The sequence below is a fragment of the Centruroides vittatus genome, unplaced genomic scaffold (assembly GCF_030686945.1).
Source record: "Centruroides vittatus isolate TY-2023 unplaced genomic scaffold, ASM3068694v2 contig_388, whole genome shotgun sequence".
Classification (NCBI taxonomy): domain Eukaryota; kingdom Metazoa; phylum Arthropoda; class Arachnida; order Scorpiones; family Buthidae; genus Centruroides; species Centruroides vittatus.
In genome coordinates, this window is record NW_027122204.1 from 1,621,204 (window position 1) to 1,639,139 (window position 17,936).

Genomic DNA, 17,936 nt, shown 5'->3' on the forward strand with positions numbered 1-17,936 from the left:
TTAAATTTAAAATATTTTATTTTTATCATAACAACATTATATGTTGAATAAGTGATAATTAATTTTGTTTAAAATTAAATATAAACATGCTGCATTTAGGCCTCTATTGATGTCAAAGTGAGATTTAATATTTTATGTATTATAATTGATAGTACTTAATAATGTAAACTGGTTATAAATGGATTTCCATTTAATTAAAATTTTGCCCAATTTTTTTTAATTAAAATAAAACTATTAAATGTAAAGAAAAACAAAAACATACAGTGCTTTGTGTGCGTATTTTAGGGCGAAGTCGACTTGTTGTAATGTAATTTTAATGGAAAAAAAAACTTCGGTTTGATAGAATCAGTTCAAAGAACTGTATATATTAAATCTGATTTACTTGAAGAAACGAGTTATTTAATTAAATACGTCGCTCAAAGTACGTTTAATACGGATTCAGTACTTATAAAATGTCCTCCTTCGCATCTTTAAATCCTTAACTGAATAAACCTTAAGTTATAAATAAAACGAAACAAGCTTCAGTTCCTCGAAAGTGTTTATTAATTAACAGAAAAAATCGCCATTCATCCTGTATTTAGCTTCTTATTCACATTTCGTCCTCTTCTTTGACACTTTCATTCATTAATCGTGTCAGAATATTTCAACACACATCTGTCAATCGCAGCAGTATACAATTTGCCTTATTTTAAATAGGGCTACTACCTTATAATATTAGCATATATGCAAAGACCTACTTATGTTAAGCATACAAGAAACCGAACTAAAGTATTTTAAACAAGAAATTTTTTCTTTTCCGATATTTGTTTATATCATAATGTTTTAATTGCTTAAATTTCATTCCTTCTGTATAAACAAAATTGGATAAACAAGACGTATTCGATACGCTTTACGGCTGTGCAAACACTATTCTACTTTATTTACAAATTATACAAACGCCCTAATGTAAAGGCTACTGTCAAACAGTTGACTAACCTATTTATTATCCTGTTGAACTGAAATTTGTATCCGTAAATTGTTTTACGAGTTAAACAGTTATAAAAATTTGTATTTTCTCTAGGCAATTTCAAAATTCTAATCATCACACTGGCCTAAACATGTTATTTTTCACTTGGGAAGAAATTTAATACTTAAGTACTTGAAATTCTTCCCAATTTACATACAACAATCTATCAATGTTTTTTTTTTTTTTTTTTATATTATTTCTCCTGAATATGTTTACATGTTAAATATAATGTCTTAACATACCTTGCCCATGGCTAGTGATAGGATGATTTTTCAACAGGTATCATCTAATCTGACATATCTCCAGGCATCTACAATGAAACGAAAATGTATAACAAGTAATCCAATCTTGTAAGGTTTTATATATATTTTAATAATTTATAAAGTAAACTGAGGTTTTGTAAAATGTTAAAATCTTTTACAGATCATTAACTCCAAGGCTGTTACAATAGCACTTGTGGCAAATGCTTAAATATAATTAACTCATTCTAAAGTTCATTTACTTCATTCCACAACTTAATTGGCCCATCTGGATAAACTCTAGCAGTGCAATTCATTAATTATGGTATGTGAAGCCAGGTTGATACTTGAGAGTACAGTTTTATGATCTGTTTTTTTTTTAAGTTATAAATAATAATAATAAAAAATATGCTATTTTGATTTGATATTAATGTGAATTATTTTAAATGCTATAAATAAGTTTAGGAATGTGTTTGGAAATTATTTCCTGTATATATTTTTTTCTATTGAATTTTAAAGCCTTAAGTTTTAATTAGATGAGTAATATAGTATTTCAGTTTATTGTTAGGCTGTTATAAATTGATAGTGTTTTAATTGCTGTTGTTATTAAGCTAATATAATTAAATTCACTAGTTATATTCAATTAATTATTATAAAAAAATATTTTAAAAATATTCTGAAAAGCTTTAATCCACCATACAGTATATCACAGCGAATTTCACGCGTGAAAAAAAGAGGTTCAAAGCAGTAAAGTGCCGGTGACATCATCGACCACCACCCCGAACGTCACACAAGAGGCGATTAGTACACTGTCCCATGTGTCTTGCTATACGCATCTCTCCCCTATTAAATCTAAAATAGTTTTTCACTTGATGGAGTTAAGAGGCTTCTTTGAATTCCATTAAGATTAATAAAATAATTAATAATTATTACATCTCCTGGGAGGAAACAGTCGAACAATGGATGCTCAAACCGGTTTCTACTTTAATCCGGTTTCGTGTTAGTTTATTATAAATTTACTCCCTCGCGTTTTGTATATTTTATAGAAACAATAAAAAAGAATTTGTGACATTTCGAGTAAACTCGAGGGTGAAAAAAGGGGGAGTGACGTATACTAAGTATGACCTTTCCCATGATGTCAAGAATCAAAAGATCGTTGATCTTAAACATGAACAAATTCTAGCTTTTATCTCAAACTTCCCTTTATATTAAATAATAAAATATATTTCCCTTTCGATAGGAAGTACAGTAATTATCTTTTTTAAAAAAAATCATTAAATTATTTTAGATGTTTATGATCGGATTAGGGTTAATCTGAGTATTTAATGTTAATTAGTGAATAAAACTTAAAATATTTTAACTAAAAATATATTATCTAAAGATTTTATATTAATATTAATATTAATACTTATAAAGTAATTAATTAAAAATAAAAAATTAAAAATTAATTTTATTTTGTTAAATGTTTTAACCTTAATTACAGTTATATTAAAGTATAAAAGACGCTAATATGGATTATAAAAAATTCGTTTAATTAATGGAATCGAATTATAAATATTTACATTTTTACTTAAATAAGTATTAAAATTAAAAAAGAAGATATAAAATTATAAATTAAATATTTATAATTGCGTCACATCCGCCATTTAAATTTATAAATAAAATTTATTTTATTATTAGAATAATATATTTTATTACTTCCGTAATCATTTGCATGTTGGAAATATGAAAACATTTTTAGCGTTAATGTGATAAATTCCGCTAAAAGATGAAGAATTTTGAAGAAATATTTTTCTAAAATTTCGCTAGCGAGAAAGCGTAAACAAGAAAAGGGGCTTCTTTGCAGCTATCCCATTCGGAACCCCCGCCGAGAATGGTATAATAGAAAGTAGTTGTGAGAAAGTCTTTTGCCATACATCAGCAGGTTTCTCACGTCCCGTCAATTGCTACTTTAGCCAATAGGAGAGAGGATTGGTGGGGTCTTCTAGTGCAATAAGCGGGATTGCAGACACAAGCTCATCTATTGGCTGTGGTTGGCTTGGTGACTGTTTGTGGCTTGCTAAGCGTCAGTTTAACTTTCTGTTTGAATCGTTGAGGTAAGTTATATATTTTTTTCCATTTTACACTTATTAAAAATTGCTATTTTAAAATTAAATTTGATTTTTCTTGAAAATTTTCTAATGCCATCTCGAGCGCGCGTTTTTTTTTATTTAGTATTTAGTGTCCGCTTCAAACCCCCGAGGGTGATGGGCCGTGTAACAGAAGGCCTCAAACCGTACAAGGGGTCGCGAATGCCACGCCCGAAATACTGCTCCTGCCACGTAATTTTAAGCAATTGTGGTGTGTAAAACTCCCTTTGGAAGTCGAATCTCATTGTTGCGGACAGAAGCTATTTTCGGGAGTCCTGCGATCTTGGAAGTGCCACGCCTTCCCTCATTTTTACCTCTCGCTACTCCAACGGTTCGCGTCGCTTGATGTGTAATGCGTGTCGCACGAGAACCGGGTGGACTAACAAAAAGAGTCACGTGATACCGGCAAAAAACATAACTTGCAAACCACTCACTGTTCCCTCTTTACGGTTTTATTACCCGGATCGAGTCATTTACTCGTAGTTACATTCGGACTTGTCAATGACCTCTGCAAAGTCCCTGAACTTCTCCCCCGAGCAGAAGTTTTCTAGGGGAGGAAATATAATCCCTTTCGGAACAAATTTGTGTCTGCAACGGGAGGACATGTGCGTTTCATCATTTGTCTGAATAAAGGTCATTTCAGGATTAAACTGCGCGTTTCTGGCCTTTCTCTCCTTACACTCGACAACTATCCCCCCTTACAGAGGACCTCATTGTTAAGGACAATGAAGTTTTCTGTGTTAGTTAAATGTTACTTTCTGGAAACATACGAAGAAACGTGAAACGTCTATAAGGAGTGCAGTGTCAGTATCATTTTAAAGAAGGTACTCGAGGATTGTGTAATTTAAGTTTTGATAGGAAAGAATGAACACTTGTAAAGACATCCAATCGTATAAAGAAATGCCTCAATTAAGGTAATTAACGTGGATTAAGTTAAACTGCTTGGAATGTACAATTCGGCTAATCGACTCTCCAGCGGGGTGAGGAGATTATTATTGTTATTATTTTTACGATTTTTTTCCTTCTACAGTTCACGTGACTCTTTTGATATCATCCCACATCTTTTAGATTGTGTAGCCCACGCGACTATCCTCTCAAATAAATCAATCAAGCGATTAGTAATCTGTAAAATATGCTGATATAACTCATTTGGTGGCAGATGTTCAAATTAATTCTCGAATTATCGTATCTCATCGATGCCCGAAACGTAATGAAAACGTGTACTAGAAACAAATAAAACTTTTAAAACGTTGCTAGACTTTAAAAAAGACCTCTGTGTTGCTTTAAGAAAAGCTTTCTCGCACTGTTATAACCCCGTAAAGGGCCCCTTTCCACGTGTCTGAAAATTCCCCCCATTCAACTGAGTGACTACCATTATCGGCTATGTGGTTTCTTCTACTGTTTCACTTATTTCAGGAAGAAAAATTCTGCTCTGAAAGAAATACTTTGTAATCATTGTAACCGTTTCCCAGCACAACCGAACAATTCGGGAGTGGTTCCGTTATGAGAGTCGATCACGTGTGCCGAATTTAATGATGTAGTACAAGATTCAAGGAGCTGAGAAAAGAGGTTGCCGATAAGCACATCTGCTTTAATTATATTTTATTTATTTGGCTTTTCATCGAACGTCTCGACTACAAATAAACATGGCTCTTACAGAGGAAAGGAGACAAAAATAGTATCCTTTCAGCAGCACGCGAATACTTTGCAAATACTCACACCTGGTATTAGTCTTTGCACATCTTTTAAGGACAGATAAATTTGTTAGTTATTCTTTCAGAAAAATTTCACTCGCACTAATTACCGGGAATGGCCTTAAATAACTCGATTTTGTTTATTAGTTTTTCGCGCTAAAATTTATTTTCGGTAGGTTTTTGTATTTTTAGGGCGTTAGTTCACGTGATTTTCTCGTTTATTTCTTTATTTATACTTTTAAAAAAAACCCAAGAAGCACACGCGAATTACTTTCTTAAAAAACTCTTGCATAATCCACGAGATTCTCTTGTATGCGTGTAAATCGTTACTTAGAAAAATCACGTGACGAAATTAGACCCATGGGTCGAATTTAGTCACGTGATCCAAGAACCTATCCAAATTGCATTCGATTTATATGATTAATCGCGCGATGACATCTTCAGGTGCTCAGCTTCAATGCATTTCGGACAGGTTATCATGTGACTTTCAATTTTTGTAAGCGCTACTAACAATGCGTCACTAAATATCATTTATATGCGAACGCATATTAATTTGGTCGATTATCAGAATAATAGAATACGAAGAAAAGCTACGAACGTTCAATAAATATCGCGTGACTCGTCAATGGATAATTATATAAATATACAGTTTTTGAAGAGAATTTTCCCATGCCAGATAAACAAGTAAACTTTAAAAACTCCCATAAAACCGTAAAAAATCATTTGTGCATCCGTTAAATATCACGTGACTGCAAGCAGCGAAACAATGCTCCAAATCACGCGAAAAAAAGGGTCAGGCCGGGGAGGAAGGGGGAAGAAAGTGGGTAAGAAACACAATAGCGAATCCAAATCACCCGATTGCTTCAGAAACTGTTTATCAAAATTGTTAATTGATATAGCTCTGTTTAATCGCGTGACCGTACAGTACGTAACGAACCTGTGTTTGAAAGAAAGAAAGAAAAAGAAGAAAAAAAATTGAGTCAGTTCACAAGCCAGCCTACATTTAAACTCACGCATCACTGCCAGGAATTAACAGCGCAATTCTTAAACGTGGCCTTGCACGTATCCTTATCAAATCACGAAATAACTATCAGTTTAGAGTACAGCATCACTATATTTAGCACACAACGAGAATCGTGGGCGTTTCCTTAAGTGTTTTAAGCTATCTGATTCTCGTATCTGTACAATTGAGTATCCTCGGCGTGATGCTCTTCAATCACGTGAAGTTTTCAACGAGGGCGCCTTCCTACGAATTCGCGTTTTAAGTAATGGCGATCGGAAAAATCGCAGCGTAGAGTGATAGATACTTTACACGTAACAGTATCTTCGTGAGAGAGATGATTCTTTCAAACCGCTAATGATATCTTTCTCTGTAGAAGGATGCAAAAAAGTAGTAGAGCATGTGGTTGGTGACATGTATGCATGGTCAACCACTTGTTTGCACCCTAACAGGCATTGAAGTAATTAAATTTCTGCGTCATATTCGAGTTTCTTGGTCATTACACCCATTACTTTCTGTCTTTTCACATTTAAAACTTTTGTGTCTCTTAACTTCCTCTATAAACTTGGTTAAGTGTGTTACTTTCGCTCGCGACACGTGACTCGTTAAAGGTCGCAGTTTAAAAATGTGGATATTTTTTTTTTCTTTTTTAATTGTATATTGATACGTCATTAAATAACTTCTTAAGATCGCACTCGATCAATCATTCGATTTACAGTTATGGTTAACAGTTATGCAATTTGAAGAGTGTGGTGTTCTTAACTTGCGAATATTTTGCATTCTAAAGGGCTTAAGTAACGTTTGGTTCTCGCTCTAACCTCCAATGACGAAAGGAAGAATGTACACAAGAAATCCGAGCACATTCTGTAGATAGGGAGAAGCTATTTCTTACATTGTTTTTTGTTCTCTGTTTTCCAGCTACTGTTTAGTATTGAAAGCAGCTGTCATACATAGAGTTAGGTTTCATACACTAAAGCACATTCCCAACTCTCTTACAAAGCCACCAGGATAATCTGATATTTCTGACTGATAAAGAAGTAAATTTGATTTTTTTTCTATGTGTTAGGCATAGCTAGAATTACTTTGATACATCGTAAACACTGCCTAATCTTCTGATTTGTTTATGATAAGAGTTTTTGAACCTCTTCTCTATTCCAGATGTGATGTATCCCACTTTAAAATGCCGCCGCTCGCCACTTTTTATACCAGAAGTTTTTATGGTCATATTTCACACTTCTATGTGTCAGATATTTTTATAGTTGCCAGTTTGAATATAAAATTTTAATAATTAATCCATTGCTTGGACTGTGATAGGCACTAAGGAACAAACAGGACAGTTGAAAATGATTTTAAAAAATCTTTACTCCTCAAAATTGTAAGAACTAATCTCCTAATTCATCATTTTAGTTACATTTCCGATCGAGATAATATCACAAAATATAAGGAATAAAGAGATTAAACTTTCGATAGGGATCTTTATTTATTTTCATGCACGTGACTAGTATAACAGATCAACAGCGTGATACATCTTTATTTATCCCTTATATATTGTTGATGGAAATCATAATGTCGGCTATAGAAATCAACAATTTGACGCACGGATTAAACCACGAACCTGCCAGTCTCCATTAATTAGTTTATTACCTGCCCGTCTCCATTAATTAGTTAAACTATTCTTAAGTTAGAGGGTGACTGACTTTTATCAACATAAGCTCCCCCTTATTATCTTTAACCATCTTAATTAGCATCAAACCGCACAATGCTGTGTGTATACGTGTAATTCAACACATATCGTAGGTCCATAACTGAACAGAACCCCGGGAGGAAACTACAACTGGCGCTTTGTTGATTTTTCAACGAGTGTCCGGTGGCGCCCAGTCTATTGTGACTTCAAGTTTCTTATTCTTTATCTCTTTATTAAATGAATCGAATCAAATTGTCCTCTGTTAAACGATCTTAATAAGAGGTGTGTTCGCCTGCTCGACTCATTTTATTTTGTTTTTCAGCCATGGAAGACATCAAAGAAAAGAGATCGGAATCCAAAACGAAGCTAAACGAATCCACTCTTCCTCTTCTGGAGGATTCGGAGTGCATCGAAGGTAAGGAAAAAGACATCGAATTGAAGTCTGTGGAGAAAGAGGAACCCAAAGACAAGAGTGAAGATGAAACAGGACAAGTGGATGGCAAAGAGATGGATGGAGAGAAGAAAATAAGAAAGGAAAAATCACACAAGAGGAGCATTTCTTGCGCAGAGACCATGACAGCTGGCCTTAATTTGCTAGATCGAGACGAAAAAAGAGTCAACGACCATGTTAATGTAAGTTGAAGCATTAGCGCTTGTCCATATCTCTTGTCAAAAATGAGGTCATTCGGTTATCGCGATATTTGCGACGCTCTGCTAATTGCTAATAAGTGACGCGTGTGTTGAATTGTTGGCATTTTGTAGCAACCACAGAGGTCGTCTCATGTTTCTGCATATGTAAATAAGCACGAATCTCATCGTTGCCAAAGGAAGGGCTGGCGATTTCTATAACTTTTACCCAAACTTCCGAGCCGAATAATTTAAAAACGTGTATCTAAATCAAGGAGATATTAGCTAGCGGAAACCCCCTACCCTACATACTAAATTTGTAAAGAATCTTCTTAATTGCACTTTAACTAAATGAAGATTAGACGTCACAGTTGTGCCATTTATCATTTTCTCTATAATTAATTTCCGTCGAACAGTGGGAAATGTTGCGGGAACGAAGCCATGTCGCCCTCCTAATTTATACTTTCCTTCTTTTAACATCAACCGTTTTTCCAAATTTTGCAAGGAGCTTTCGTATTTAACAAAGTCTACGCTGTCTTAATTAGAAATTTTGCTTGTTAAATGTAGAAAAACTCCATCGAGAAATAAAAAAAAGAAAAAATAATAGAGGCGCTTAATTATATTCCGAGCAGGAAGAGGGACGAAAAAAATATTAGATTAAAAGTCTCGATAAAAGAGGGAAATTGTTATCTGAGATATGCATGAAGCCTTAAAAGTATGGAAGATATCGGGCTTGATAAGCAGCGATGAGGTGATTCACTTTTGAAGTCAAAAAATGTAATATTTTTTCATCTGTTTCTTAGTGAATAGAAGAATTTTCTTCAATTTTATAAGCTTAGAATATAAATAAACAATATATTTATTTAAATCTCAAGACATAAGTGTATCCTGAAATTTATTTTTAAAAAATTCAAGAGGAGCAATCGCTTAAGAGGAGGGGAGGGGAGGCCCTTTGATCGGTGGAAGGGGTCTTCTTGGAAAGTGAGATTTAAAAAAAGCAATTTAATTGCTTGAAGTAAGGTAACTTTTTAAAGATCTTTCTTGGAAAAATAAAAAGATAAAAAGAATATATTTTGAAATTTCTGAAGTGTGGGGAGAGTAAATCTTTTAAATCTCTCGCTTTTCGTGAGCGTTGCAAAGGCGTTTAGGTCCCGAAAACAGGATTAGAAACGTGTTGGGAAAAGCTCCTAACTGGAATTATATAAAAATAGAACATGCCAGATCGAATAAAGATAGGAAGCATGTATTTTATCCTTTGTTAACGATTGCATTTTGCCTATTGTCTTAATATCGATGAAGCTGCACAATTCGATCTATATCTGAAGAACAATATTGTAATATTGTTTCTTCCTACTATAGAAATTGCGCGCTATAAAAGTAAGATATCATCGCAAATTTGCGCTATTGTCGCACAAAGCAAAATTGGTTATTAGGATTGATCCATCATATTTTGTCGTCGTAAATAATCCAAAAGAATTTTAATTCTCTTAACTCTTCAATTATATAGCTTTAAAAATATATATATATTATGCTGTATAGGGTTGTAATGCAGAATCGATTTCTTCTGGAGTCCATGAATAATTCAAGAGAACGATATTCGTCATCCTGGAACGACCCTCTGTAGAAGAAAACCTGTCTTCAACCTCCTTTCGTCCGGAAGATATTTAGCCCCCAGATATATATATAAAAAATAAGCAATTTTTCTATTAGCTCCAGACATGACCCAAATCTAAGAAAGATGACTCATGTTGTTGGTTGAGTCATATTGAATGATCGTCCCTCGGGGCTGAGATCGCATACCATGGCTTGTAACTCCCTTCTATCACGGTTTCTAATCAAGACTAGAGGCTAGGCTGGTTTGCAGACAAACAACTTCCATTCAAAAGGCCAACTTGAAGAAGAATGAAGTAAAAGCTCCGACAGGATTCCTTGTTAAATAATACTATACAAGTTCTTTTGATGTTTCTTCCCGTGATCTCTCCACCCAGATTAAAGCATTTTGATGGGATAAAAACACCTTTCAGATGGGTTTCAAATGCTGTAGAATCTTTTCCTTTGTGCAATGTTAGAACTACATCATTTATATGTGCTTAGAATACGATTTAAGTACGGTGCGGTTAATTTAAACTGTTTGCAACAATTTTAAATTGAAGACGGCTTCTACACAACTGGTTTTGGTTAGAAATCACTTGCAAAATTTACACAACGTTTCGTTTCTTTATATTACTAGAGAAACAGAGCCGATAGGGAAGCTTCTTTAAATTATAAAATATTTGCATTTTTGCATATTTAAATCCTTTATATATATATATATATATATATATAAATCCCTTCCTAAGCAATGTAATTTGTATAGCTAAATTGCTGTATCCGGCAATAAAATCCGAATACATAAACGTAAATTATGCACATATTTTAGCTTTTTTCAGTACGGTATGAATATTGCCTTTTGTATTTTATTGCATATTGTTATCTAAGATTAAAGTTTGAATCCCAAGAACAGAGTTCTGGAAATTTTCCCCTTGATAGCCATTGCACATGGACTAGAACTTAACGGTTTGGGTCTAAACTAAATGCACGAATAAAATTTAATGAATCGAAACCTTGATAAAAAGAACTGAAACTTAAACGCACGGCCCTTCTAAATTGATTCATTTCAACCGGAATTGTTTGTTTGTATGCTAAAATAACATATATAATTTTAATAGTTGGTGTTTGAAGACGTCTTGGCCGAGAGTGATGCAGCTCACAGTTTTAATGGAAGCTGGAAATCATCTTATATCGTCTTCACAGGAACAAAGCATTGGGTTTATCGAGTGTTGACTGCATTGATAAGCATTCCCTTTGCTCTGGTCTGGGGTCTCATCTTTTCGATATTAACTTTAATCCACGTTTGGTTAATTACACCAATGCTCCAAGTTCTTGAACTTGTCTTCTTCCCACTCAGAAAGGTAAATATATTTTAATTACAAAGAAAAAAACAAAAATTATAATTTGATACTAATACAGCATGATTTAATTCCACATACAAATATTTATTTAATTTCAGTTGTTTGTATTGATCTTCAGGGAGAAATATCAAAGATTTATAATAAATTTTTTTAAATTAATGTTTTAGTAAGACAAAAACAGTCCCTTATAAGCAGAATTGTAATCAATTTCCTACACAAAATGAGCCACTGAAAAAAAATTAAACTCATTCCTGACTTGACAATGCCTAATTTTTATACTCTGTATCATTCCTTTAACATACTAGAAATATTTCAAAGTGCAAGAATTAAAATAACAGTGTTCATAATTGAATAAATTAAAATTAATAAGCTAGCATCATATTATTGTTATAATTTATGTTAATCTTCAGCCAGGCAATTTATCTGAAGATTTATAGTACATTGAATCTATTCTGTAGCATTTGAAATATAAATGAACACTAAATTCTTAACATGGCATTTAGTTATTAAAAAAATAACAATAGTGATTCCAAACAATGGGCTTATGATCACAAAATAAAAAAATCAACATTTCCCGGAAACATATTCTAGTATCGCATTTTTAATGCAATGAAATGAATCTATCATATTTTTAAACAAAATTAAACAATTAATACTTTTTTGATATAATTATTTGTCTGCAAGCTTTCCCCCACACTGGTAAATTTTCTGCAGATGCATGTCTTTAAATATTAACTTACTATGGAATAATTATATTAAAAGTTTTCTTTAATAAAGTGCTGAAATTTAACCAAACCTGGTTTACACATCCACAGATAAATCACTTTTTTCGAATTTACACATTGTAAATATTCCAAAATTCTTTAAAGTTTAAGTTTTTCATATGATTATTCATGTTTTTGGTTGAACCACAAATTACATTTATTAGTATTAATATATTGATAATTTATAGCATTAAATGTTCTTATAAGATCTTATGAAAGAGTGAATAGTGTAGGACTATAGAAATTACATGCAATTATTATTTTGAAAAGTAAATCAGCTATAAACAACAGTGGATATACAGCAGTACCTGGGTACTTGAACTTAATTTGTTCCAGAAGACTGTTCGAGTATTGAACAAATTTTTCCCCATAAATAATAATATAAATTAGATTAATCCGTTCCAGACCCCCCGAAAAATACATTTACAAAAGCATTTTAACAAGAAGTTTACAAGCCTAGCATGCAGAAATCATTGAAAAAAAATCAAAAAATATTAATTTTATTGGGTTGAACGGGAAGTTTTTGCGTATTTTTAACAGCCGTCGTTACTTAGCTCAAACGCGTAATTTAATTTTAACAGTTGTGAATTTAACGCATCATTTGCTAGTACCAGATTGTATTATTTGTTTAGAAGTTTATTTTAAACTTTTCGCGTTTTGTTCGAGTAAAATAAAGTCAAAATGTCTGCCGATAAAATGCATATCGGGCATATTATGCTATATGAGTTTTGTAAAAGACATAACACCATATAAACAGTAAATAAAAAATCATAAAGAGGAAGACGTACCTAATTTTGAACGTGTCAAATGTGGTTTTAAGCTCCAGGTACCAAGCAAATTTTCCCAAACATGCATTCAAATACTGAATTGTATCACTGTATTTCAAATTTGATAATTTAATAATTTTTAAATAAAAATATATTATATTTTGAAACTAAATTTTTTCCAATTTATCTGTCTTAGGTGTGGAGTGTAATAATACGTGGTGTACTAGATCCCTTGTTTCAATCAGTGGGATTGATGTTTGGAGCTTTTCAAAGAAATAATCCTGTGGAAGCATAAAATCATCAGAAAACATCATTGGTCATTGATCAACAAAATTTTATGCTCAAATATGCTTCTAATATTATCTTTTATACTACCAACAGTATTCTTTTTTCTATATTTAAGGCTAAATAGTATTTGTACTTTGTACAATCAATATTCAGCCTCAAATATCAACCAGGAGGGCGAAATGGGAAATTTCATTAAATGGCTGAAATATAATACTCCATTGTAAGCTATATGTTTCAGTGTGCATACAATATTTTGTTTTTATAAAATGATATTCAATAAAATACTTGTACAAATAGTTCCTGTTTTGTTTGATTTCTGTGGGTAGTATTTTTGAAATTCAACATACTTTTTACTACACACAGTACCTTAACTAAAACAGTCTTTCAATTATAGTATAAAATGCAAATTTCTATATTAGAAATGTTTTCTTCATGCGTGTGAAACATTGTTTTTGTATGAATATATATATATATATCTTTGAAGTACATGACGTGTGGAAGAAAGGAATATATAAATTATTTGATTCAGAAAGTTCACAAAACTCAAATTCTTCAAATTTACAGATATATTTGTAATATTAAAAGATTCCATTGATATAGAAACAGACATTAATTCTATTTTTAACTAAGACTTAATGACGTAAAAGCATATATTTTGATATATACGTATTTTTTTTAAACAGTTAAATTAATTTAACTGCACACTTTTACTGTTTAAAAATAAAAAAATTATGTTTTCTTTACAAAAAAAAAAGCAGCACAAATAAGCAATAACAAGCCCCTACAGTAGGGGTAAGAAAGTTTAGTTGGTCCATAGATTATAAATACATAGTAGTTTAAGTCACAAGGCTTTGTACATAATATTTACAAATGAAAAACTATGTAGTTTTTACATTGCTTTTACAGATAGTTAGTCATCTTATTTAAAAGCATAAAAAAAGTACTATTTCTTTAAATACCAAATCTGCTTAATTTGTTAATCCAATTTTTAACTTCCCCATGATTTATGTGACATCTGTTAGTTCCCCTTGTCAAATAGTGGCAGTGTTCAGCAATGTTCCAAAATGACAAAGCACACATTGAAGCACGAGACAACAATGGTAAACAATAAAAATATATCTTTTAAGACATCCGTTCGGCTGATATTGCTCTGCGGTGTGTTTTTGAGCTCGTCGAGTGGACGTCACTGTATTCTGATCGATAGCTGCCTCTTGAGGACTTTGATTTTTTATAGATGAACAATCTAAACAAAAATGGCAGTGTACAAAAGAATGAATATAATTGAGAGATGCAAAAAGTAATTTTACAGCATACAAATAAATATAAGGCAGATCTTCTGATTCATGGTAATTAATATTTATAAACAAATCAGGCATCCAGAGGTAGTTATTTAACAGACTCTTGGTGTAATACTGGTCATTTCAATTTTTGCATTCATAACAAATATTAATAATCTATAACAATATCAGGCAAATAATTGTTTGTTTTTTTTAGCACCAATCTATTAAATTAGAGTTAACATAGTATAAATCCAGTCAGTTAATAAGTCGGCACTGAAAAGCTTCAGAGGAAGTATTATTGTCTTTGGTATGAGATTCATGACTATTGATTATAGAACCAGATATTATTTACAGCCTACAATATTTCTATGGTAATTTTAAAGTGTTCTAGGATGCCAATATTAAGATAGATATTAGAAACCAGTATCTTTTGTTGTCTTGGTGCATCTTGTTGACTGTCTTTCATTTAAGATGCTGTTGTAAACAGCGTTTCTTTCAGATCCAATAGTGCTTCGAGAATGTGTCAGTCAGCTGACAGTATGGATGAACACAATGCTGTGTGTTTTAAATATATATAGATACAAACACATTGAAAAAAAATGTATTGATCATAGATGGAACAACAAAATGCTGATTTTCAGTTCAATGAACTATATATATATATGTATATATATACTGTTGGATCCTAAAATGAATCTGAAAAAAAGAAAATTAACTAATTATTCTATAGTTAAATAATGCAAAATAAAATGAAATCAAATAATTACCAGAGTCAAGGAGGAGCAACGTCCAATAATAATCCTATATTGGAATCTGGTCCACATTTCCCACAATATCCTCCACACTTTCCCTGAACCACTTGTCCATTCTATTAATTTTTGAAACATTTTATATTAATTTTAAATAAATTTTAATTATATTTTTATTTTATACAGATTTCTTAATATTAATCACCTCTAATTTTTGAATCTTGGAAGCTGGTCGATTACCTTGCTTTACCCATCTTGTCTTTGGAGAAACTATAAATCCTGTTCCCATTAAATTAATAGAAAATCTGCCCTGAGGACAATGTCTCATACTATAACAATCACCAGATTCTCCATAGGGTACCTGATGTCCATGATGCGTTTGGCTGAAGGTAAAATCGTGAGCTAAAAATTTAAATTTAAAATTTGTAAATTTTTGAAAATTGCCAATATATATATATAAATACATATTCGATAATTTTTAAAGTTCTTACTCATAATTTGCAATGAAGTGATATTTATTCCAATTCGAAAGAATGTGGAAAGTCCTGCTCCAGCTCGGTCGTCATTTATGCATTCACAATTATCCTGACGCATACCATTGTGAGGACATGTTTCTGGTTTCACTAACCTGCACATAATAAAAATGCAAATCAGATCTCAATGGTAAAATGAAAAGAGTCTGCATGATTATTTCCTTTTATTATGTCAAGTCATTTCATTTTACAAGTTTAAATAGTGAACAAAAAGTAAAACAAATTTATTTTTATTAGCTAGATCATTGTTAAATACTTTACCTTTTATCATAAATTTCTGAGTAATTGTCACCTTCTCCACTAATAAGGGTGACATATTCTCGTGGACTACTTGTATTCATTCCAGAACAATAAATTCTCACGGAACGACCTCTCACTTGTATTTGATATTCTCCGTCTTCCCTAATATTTCTTCTTTGCAAATCGCTACAACTAGTGGGTGTACCTAATAATTTTATAAATTAAATTTTATATTTTAAATATGACTAATTTTCGTTACAGATAAATTTAGCACATACATGGTTGTTTATTGCAATTTCTTCTTCGTTTTGGTTTTAATGACATTTCACATCTCCTTTGGGGAATTCGTTTTCCATGTGAATTTATACACTGCACTTTTCTTTTTTGTTTTCCTTTTCCACATTCATGTGAACACTATTTTTATAGATTTAATTTACAATTATCTAATTTTGCTTGAATGTATTTTAGAAATGATTGATCTATTTGATTTATTCTTACTTCATTCCATAATCCAACTCTCCAATATGTATTACTATCACATCTTCCTAGATTGCATGCTTTAACGTCTGTTGGACGGCTTTTTAAATCACACCATGGATCTCCATGTTTAGAAGGTTGAGTGACACTATTGGGATTCATCCATCCGTAGTGATTCAGTTGGTGACACGTAACTCGACGTTTCTGTAAGCCCTTTCCACAAGACTCAGAACACTGAAATTATATTTTATAAAATATAATTAAACTAATATTAAAACACAGATAACTAGATAAAATTTATAAATGAATCTAAAAATAAATAATAAATGATTTACTTTTGCGTAAAGTAATACATAGGACCCATACATGTAATCATTCACAATATAATTTCAAATTTTAATTTTATTCTTCTTCTTAAAAGTAGTCATGAAATAAATATATAAATCTTGATTAATTTAAAGTGTTAAATAAATTTAATTTATTTTTATCAAAAACATTCAGAACAATGTTGTTCGCATTTGTAATTTTTTATATCATTTTCTATGTAAAATAATAAATTGAAGATACACTAAAATGTTTTTACGACAAAACATTTATTTTTTAAATTTTTATCGTCAAAATAACTTCATATATTTAGTGTAAAATAAAACTTTTTAGATTATTATTTTGTTTTGAAATTCTTTATATTCTTAGTTTAGATACATACATGTAAGTTTATAATATAATCTATCTCATTAAAATGTTAAATTGAAAAAATTTGAATGTAAATGATTTTTAATAAAGAATAAACTTAATATACTTGTATTTAAAAATCTGCTATGTTAAAATTTATTAAATGAACATTTCAAATAAGTATATTGGTGTTGAAACTCTTTGGGGCTACGTAAGTTTCATAAATTAACTTCACATAACTGATACTATGTTGTATTTTTATTTTGAATTTGTGTATCCTCGATTATGTGAAACTAATTTACAAATGATCAAACATCTTTACTAAGCCTGATACATGTAAAGCTTCACGCCAACCAAAGCCGAATATAATCGGGTGAGAAATGGCTATAGTATTATAGCCATTTCTCGCCAGATTATATTTGGCTTTGGTTGGTGTGTAGCTAATTTACAAAACTTATGAATGTTCCAGCGAAATCTTTTTGTGCATTGACTTCGTTTATGACTCTGAAGAAAAAAATGCGATGAATTCTGAAATGTGAATCAGATCAAATAATGATTTAATTCTTATACAAAAAGCTGACTTAATAATGAATTCTTTAATATTCTGACTACATACCTCAGACCAATCTTCTGTTTTCCAGACATAAAAAGGACACTCTGTTCCTTTACATTTTCTTACAGTTCGAGGTTTTTTAGTAGTGCATCTTTTATCAGAGACAATAGAATGTCTACTATCCTGGCAATACACGTGTCTGTATTTGTGTCCTGTACCACAGGATACATTACACTACGAAATTATAAAAATGTTAATATATCAAATATTAACAGAACTCTCA

At 31.5% G+C, this 17,936-nt stretch overlaps 2 protein-coding genes across 4 annotated transcripts in view; one reads left to right on the plus strand and one right to left on the minus strand.

Annotated features, from left to right (window-relative positions):
- Positions 1–3,189: 3,189 nt before the first annotated feature.
- LOC136975798 (caveolin-1-like) lies at positions 3,190–13,445 on the plus strand. The gene is made up of 4 exons (XM_067270923.1): positions 3,190–3,341; positions 8,075–8,385; positions 11,088–11,330; positions 13,058–13,445. Exons 2-4 carry the CDS (start codon positions 8,077–8,079, stop codon positions 13,154–13,156), a joined length of 651 nt encoding a protein of 216 aa, XP_067127024.1. The 5' UTR covers positions 3,190–3,341; positions 8,075–8,076; the 3' UTR covers positions 13,157–13,445.
- A 468-nt stretch (positions 13,446–13,913) lies between these two features.
- The window catches only part of AdamTS-A (ADAM metallopeptidase with thrombospondin type 1 motif A), a 36,993-nt gene continuing 32,970 nt past the window's right edge, over positions 13,914–17,936 (minus strand). For all 3 annotated transcript variants that reach the window (XM_067270925.1, XM_067270924.1, XM_067270927.1), the window contains 8 exons: positions 17,717–17,887; positions 16,450–16,662; positions 16,230–16,365; positions 15,973–16,156; positions 15,670–15,806; positions 15,384–15,580; positions 15,197–15,297; positions 13,914–15,125 (listed from right to left, as the gene is read on the minus strand). In XM_067270925.1, coding sequence (XP_067127026.1) covers positions 15,202–15,297; positions 15,384–15,580; positions 15,670–15,806; positions 15,973–16,156; positions 16,230–16,365; positions 16,450–16,662; positions 17,717–17,887 — 1,134 coding nt within the window. In that variant the 3' untranslated portion in view covers positions 13,914–15,125; positions 15,197–15,201. The remainder of the gene's footprint in view (positions 15,126–15,196; positions 15,298–15,383; positions 15,581–15,669; positions 15,807–15,972; positions 16,157–16,229; positions 16,366–16,449; positions 16,663–17,716; positions 17,888–17,936) is intronic.

Coding starts and splice junctions, on each gene's coding strand:
- LOC136975798 (XM_067270923.1), top strand. CDS start 8,077: ATGGAAGACATCAAAGAAAAGAGATCGGAATCCAAAACGAAGCTAAAC. Junction 8,386..11,087: donor GAGTCAACGACCATGTTAAT/GTAAGTTGAAGC, acceptor TAATTTTAATAG/TTGGTGTTTGAAGACGTCTT. Junction 11,331..13,057: donor TCTTCTTCCCACTCAGAAAG/GTAAATATATTT, acceptor TATCTGTCTTAG/GTGTGGAGTGTAATAATACG.